This window comes from Suncus etruscus, chromosome 8, assembly GCF_024139225.1.
Source record: "Suncus etruscus isolate mSunEtr1 chromosome 8, mSunEtr1.pri.cur, whole genome shotgun sequence".
Lineage (NCBI taxonomy): Eukaryota > Metazoa > Chordata > Mammalia > Eulipotyphla > Soricidae > Suncus > Suncus etruscus.
Genome location: NC_064855.1, coordinates 2,079,107 through 2,085,727, shown reverse-complemented (window position 1 = coordinate 2,085,727; position 6,621 = coordinate 2,079,107). Strand labels below are relative to the sequence as shown.

Genomic DNA, 6,621 nt, shown 5'->3' with positions numbered 1-6,621 from the left:
AGGGAGAACAGTTTGGAGCAAAAAGATGAGAAAGGTCCCTGAGGCTAGAGAGGGTGCAGGGCTTCCACCTGCAGGTTCAGATGGGAGGGCAGTTCACCAGACAGCGAAGGTCAGTCCTGCAGGCAGGACCTTTACCAGGCCCAGGCTAGAATAGAGAAGCTAAATGTGTCCTAGGAGGTGAAAGAGAGTGGGAACAGAGGGACTGGGTGTATACAGGAAGGTGAGAGGATCTAGGGCCAGAGAATTAAATACAGGGCGAGAGAGAGAGAGAGAGAGAGAGAGAGAGAGAGAGAGAGAGAGAGAGAGAGAGAGAGAGAGAGAGAGAGAGAGAGAGAGAGAGAGAGAGAAAGCATATGGGAAGGCTCTGGCTTTACACACAGGTAAACTCAATCTTATCCCCAGTCCTCCAGAGTCCTCTGAGAACCCCAGGGCTCCTGGGCTCCTGTGTCCTGTCAGGAACAGCCCCCAAGCACTGCATGAATCTGAGGTGTTCATCTGCAGAAACTTGCCTCTATGTAGACTTTGGGCTTAGAATGACCTTCACTCTACCTTGGTTTCAGGCAATGTTGTACCCCAACCTGTCCACAGTCACTGAGTTTCAGCTCCTGGGCTTCCAGAACCTTTTCGAGTGGCAGCCTCTGCTCTTTGCCATCTTCTTGTTTATCTACTTCCTCACAGTCACTGGGAATGTGCTCATCATTGCTGTGGTGAGCTGGGAGCAGCGGCTGCACTCACCCATGTACACCTTCCTCAAGCACCTGTCCTTCCTGGAGATCTGGTACACCTCCACCATTGTGCCCCTGCTGCTGGCCGTCCTGCTGGCCCGAGGCCAGGCCATCTCCTTCCCAGCCTGCATGACTCAGCTCTACTTCTTTGTCTTCTTTGGGGCCACTGAGTGCTTTCTGCTGGCCATGATGGCCTATGACCGCTACCTGGCCATCTGCAGCCCCTTACACTATGCTTCCCTCATGAGTCCTGAGATGTGTACCATGTTGGTGGCCCTGTCCTGGCTCACTGGAGTGGGTACGGGCTTCCTGCCCTGCCTCATGATTGCCCAGCTGGACTTCTGTGGGCCCAACCGCATCAACCACTTTTTCTGTGACCTCCCACCACTCATCCAGCTCTCCTGCTCCAGTGTGTTCACTACCGAGATGGTCATCTTTGTGCTCTCCATCGCTGTGCTTTGCATTTGCTTCGTGCTCACACTCGTGTCCTACGTCTGCATCGTGTCCTCCATCCTCAAGATTCCTTCTGCCTCGGGCCGTGTCAAAACCTTCTCCACCTGCGGCTCCCATCTGGCCGTGGTCACCATCTACTACGGCACCATGATCTCCATGTATGTGCGCCCCAATGCCCACCTGTCTCCAGAGCTCAACAAGGTCATCTCTGTTTTCTACACTGTGATCACCCCGCTGCTGAACCCTGTCATCTACAGCCTGAGGAACAAGGACTTCAAGGAGGCTCTCAGGAAAATGATGCAGCGGGGCTGTGGCTTGTCTTGGTTGTGAGCGTGAGACAAGGTGAGATGGCAGCCAAGAGAGACGCTCTGCCCTTCCATTGTCTGGAAACCTTACTCCTGACAACTTCCCAAAGCACAGACCTTTTGTGACAGAAACACAGAGCCTACAGCTCTGCTCTGTGCCATTCATCCCTTCTCAGGGACTCTGAGCTGAAAATCACCCCATGAGACTATGGCGGGGAGTTTCAGCTCCAGGCTCTGAATTATCTTTCCTTTAGGAGTTCAGTTGTACAACCATGTGGCAACCACAAGTCAGTAGCCCCTTCCTCCTGCCCTTTGCCTTCCTGATGCCTTCAGTGCTGTGAGGGGAGGCTGTAAGCCACCCCTGTAAGCCACCCTGGCTGGTTCCCCATGAGTCTGTGTGGGGTTTCTGAGGAGCCCAGAGGCCCAACAGCTTCTGAGCTTTCCTCTAATGAGCCAAAGAGCTGAGCTCTTTGGACACATGTGTGCACTTGTCACAATGAGCCACATCCTGGCCCTACAGGGCTCTGAAGTGCCAAAGGTTTCTCTCTAACCTTGTCAATTTTTTATGTTCTTTTATTTAATGAGATTTTAGGAAAGAAAGGAAGAGAAGTGGATAGAGAAAGGGGACAGGGAGGGGAGCCAGTAGGATGGAGAAAGGGGTAGGAGGAAAGAAGCAATTCGAGGTGTCTTACACAACTGTTTACTAGTGTACATTAAAGAGTTAAATCACTATCATGTTTCTGGATTCAAGCAATATTTCAAAGTCCTCGCAACTCCCTTCCTTACAATTCATCATTTCACAGTGTTTTGAAGACCCTCACTCCCTTGGCTTCCCCTGGTTCCTTGGGGGCACATGGAAACAGCTTGGGAGTGGTCAACGAGTGTGACTGTGAGTCTTGGGTCTGGAAGGGGAGATGGGGCTGTTGGTGGGGGTCCAGCCTTAGGCTGCCTGTAAGGTTTCAGGGATGAGACAACAGGAATGAGTGGGGGCATGTCAGTGTCTCAGAGCCTGTCTTCAGATGTGGCATTCAGGAGGAGCAGGGGAGCAGGACAGGAGCTCACTCTGGTCCATGCAAGTGTCAAGTGAGAGAAATGACTGTGGGAAGCAGTAACTTTTGGGTAGGTGCAGGGACCTGCACTGACCCAAGAAGTCTGGGGTGGGGACAGAGACCAGAACCTTGCTCTGTAGTATCCTTACGACTGACACTTGTCTCTGCCCCTCCTGACTATGGTTGGACACTAACTCAGGGCCTATGTCAGCACAGCCCTTGACACCTTCCATCTCCTTTGTTCTTCATTCCCTGCTCTAGGCATCTGCCTGTGATGCTATCATTGGCTCTGAGAAACAAGGTGTGGGCAGTTTTGCAGGCTACACCTGGTCCGACCTCATCAGGGTCAATTAAACTTCTCTCCACCATGTGGATTCACAGGAGATGCAGGGGCTTGATCCATGTGAATTAAAGATAAATGGATGTGGAATAAATGAAATCAGGTCCTGGGAAGAGCTGCTACTTTCCCATGTCCTCCCAAAGTCTGAAAATATGGACATGAATGTGTCTCAGAAAAATAGTAAACCCTGCAGGAGTGAGAACAGCAGAGCACAGGCAGGGGTGTAGAGGGGATAGAATATTCTAGTAGAAGGATCCTGGCAATGTGGAACTCAAGGGTCTTAGGCTTTCTTTCCTCCAACTTCTTGTGAGACTCCTAGTGGCCTTGGAGGGTGACCAAAGGATAGAGACATGGGAGGGAGTGGTTAGGGCGACATGGTACCCTACATGTTTTTTCCCTGAGAAATGGTGAAAGGTAGAACAAGGCACTTCGGTGGGTAACAGGTGTATCTTGGTGACATGCACGGTGGTGGCACATGACTCCATCTGCACCCTTGTGAGCAAAGCTCTGAGGGACAGAAATAGAGAGTCTTGGGATGGGAAGCAGCCCCGGGCACCATGGGAAGGCAATCAGTGGAGGACAATGTGGGGACCCTAGGCTGAAGGCTCAGATTGGGCACAGAACTGGGACCTTGTGTCACCTGACTGCAGAGCAGGTACATGAATAACAAAGGGGGGTGTGTCTCTCTGCACTTTCCTCAGATGGGCCAGGAACTATTCTAAAAGATGTGGATATGAGTATATATATGTGTGTGTATCTGTGTTTATGACTAGATGTATATGTGGGAAAATATCTGTAAATATGTAAGTGCGTGTGTGCGTGCATGTGTGTGTGTGTGTGTGTGTGTGTGTGTGTGTACAGTGATCAAGACAGAGCATTCAAGAGCAGGAATGTTGTTTCCATAAGGTGCCTGTAAACTAAGAGACAGAGAAGGAGAGTTCTGTCCTGGAAAGAGTTGGGGGTCCATTCCCTAATAGGCATGGGGATGAGTTCAGGGAGGGGATCAGGTTCACAAGAGAAGGGCTGGATGGGACATGCGGTGCCCTGGGGGACTTTCTGTCTTGGCTCTGGAAGTCCAGAGCCTCCCCTGACTTACCCTTTCTTGGGGGCTTCTGTCCCCAAAGGCCCCACTGCAGAATGGGTTGGGGGCATGGAGTACACAGAGCTCTGCCTGGGCCTATGGGCACAACATGGCTCCATTAAGAGGGCTCCTGGTTGTGAGTGAACGTTGGTTGTCATTGAAGAACTTGGCATATGACTTTTAAAGGTGAAGGCCAGGGCTGGAACAATAGCAAAGCGGATAGGGCATTTACCTTGTATGTGGCAGACCTGGGACAGACCGGGGTTCAACTACCCAGCATCCCACGTGGTCTCCTGTAGCAGGTCAGCCCCTGAAGAGGTTGACTGATGGAGGGATGGAGAATGAGGCCCTTTTCTTCCAGCTCGGAGCACGCGTCTGCCACCCTGTCTAGCCCACGGTTCTGAGGTGAAACGGCGGGTAAACAGCTCGCAGACAATCAGGCTCGTGGAAATATTTGCTTTATTCGGATGGACAAAACTGAAGTCCAAAGACTCCGATTCAGTTCCAGCCAGCAAAAAGCCCCTCGCCTTCCACAGACCCTTGCTCTTATACTCCAGAGTCAGGTCCCACCCAATGGTGGGATCAGATACCAACCTATGGTGGAAGCAGAATCAGGTCCTACCCTAGGGTGGGGGCATAATGCCAGGTCACACCCTAGGGTAGGGCACAGATTAGGGTGAGCAACATAGTAATCCCCCAAAATATTTACATACACAACAGTCTCCTAGCCTGCCAGGAATGATTCCTGAGAAAAGAGCCAGGAGTAACCCTTGGGTGCCGCCAGATGTGGCCCCAAAACCTAAATAAATAATAGTATTGTTTTTAAAAAGGTGAGGGCCATAAAGGCTTGTGGGGGTGTTGTGGATCTGCCCCAGCTGTGAGTCTTTAGCCCCCCCCCCCTCTTTCACCTGAGGCTGGTTCAGGGAGTACTTGCAGTGTGGCAGCACCAAGGTGCGGGGGCGGGGGGGGGGTGTCCTGCCTTCCAACAAAGAGGAGAAAGGGAACCTGAGCATTCATATTCTTTGCAGAGACTGGAAACAGTTCATTTTCATAACTGGGGTGCATGAGGGAGATGGTCATTTCATCCTCTGCACCATCTCCCCTGCATTAGATTTTTTGATAATATCTTTATTTAAGATATTGAAGCATCATGATTACAAACAGGTTTGTAGCTGGGTTTCAATGATAAAAAGAACATCCCCTTCACCAGTGGAAACCTTTCCACCACCAATGCCCCATCTCCTCCCCCTCTCCTGCCTGTCTTCAAGGCAGGCATTCTACTACTCTCACTCACTACCATTGTCATGACAGTTGTTTTTCTAACTGCATTTATCACTCTTTGTGGTAAGTTTCATACCACGGGCTGGTCCTTCTAGCCCTCATCTCTATTATCTCTGAGCATTATTACAATAATGTATTTTACTTTTCTTAAATTCCACAGATGAGTGAGTCTATTCTTTGTCTATATATCTCACTCTCTGACTTATCTCACTCAGCATAATAGTTTCCATGTCATTCATGTATAGGAAAATTTCATGACTTCATCTCTTCTAATGGCTGCATAATATTCCATTGTGTATATGTACCACAATTTGTTTAGCCACTCATCTGTTGTCAGGCATTGTTTCCAGATTCTAGTTATTGTAAATAGTGCTGCCATGGATAAAATAAAGAATTTTATATTTATTGTTTGCTTTTGGGGTTATGCCTGCAGTGCTAGTGCTTTATTTGAGGTTCTGTGCTCAGAGATTACTCCTGTTAGGGCATGGGTGACCTTAGTTAATGCTGCGGATAGAATTGGGGTCAGCTGCATGTAAGGTAAGCCTTTCCTCTACTATTTCTGGGAGTCAGAAATATGGATTTTTCTACTTAGGGGAGGAAATTAGCATCACCCTAAAGGCATTAGCAGGGAGACAAGCCCTTCACTGTGGATCTCAGTTTGTGCTCAGAAGCTGTTCTTTGTACCTTTCAGATGAGTTTCTCTTTCGTTTCTACATTTTCTCACATTTATGGGTTTATTTTCTGCCTCAAATAATCTGGTCAGAGCCATGCACTAAAACCCCCAGACTCTGGGAAAGACTGCTATGCACAGGGTGGCTGGAGTGCTTTGGTACATGCACTGACACAATTTCTGACACCACCTAGGACTGACTTAGGTCAAGGACAAAGAAGGTCTTCAAGAGGGAGGGGTGCTCTCCCTTTTTACTCAGTCTGAAAACCTCTGCTCCCAACAAACACTTCCTTCCAAAAGTACAGACCTGACAGAAACATGGTGATGGGTTGCGATCCTCTACAAAGGGGGTGCTGTGAGCTGGGACAGGGCTGCCTCTGTCTGTGCAAATGGCAGGCTCAGGAACTGGGAGTTACTGTGGCTGGGGAAAGGCAAGAGAGAACACAGAAACCAGAGTGCAAGCCAGGATGAGAGGAGCCCGCAAGGATCTCAGCATCACTTGTGACAATCACTGTGGGTGATTGTCTGGTGATAACCCGATGGAGTTTGGTAGGAAAGGGCCAGTCCTCTTTGCCATGGGCAGAAACATTTGGAAAAGGTGCTGCCCGCAGTGAGCTCAGTTACATCAAGGATGAAGTACAAACTGTGAAGGAGATTTAACTTGGTCACATCAAACGTGCAGCTGTTCTCACTCAGTCTCCATGCAGGGAGATTTGT

The 6,621-nt window shown here is 49.6% G+C and overlaps 1 protein-coding gene across 1 annotated transcript; it reads left to right on the top strand.

The window, feature by feature from the left end:
• The first annotated feature begins 563 nt into the window (after positions 1–563).
• Positions 564–6,168, top strand: LOC126016433 (olfactory receptor 11L1). The gene is made up of 2 exons (XM_049779004.1): positions 564–1,495; positions 6,123–6,168. The coding sequence occupies exons 1-2, from the start codon at positions 564–566 to the stop codon at positions 6,166–6,168; spliced, it is 978 nt and encodes a 325-aa protein (XP_049634961.1).
• Positions 6,169–6,621: the final 453 nt, after the last annotated feature.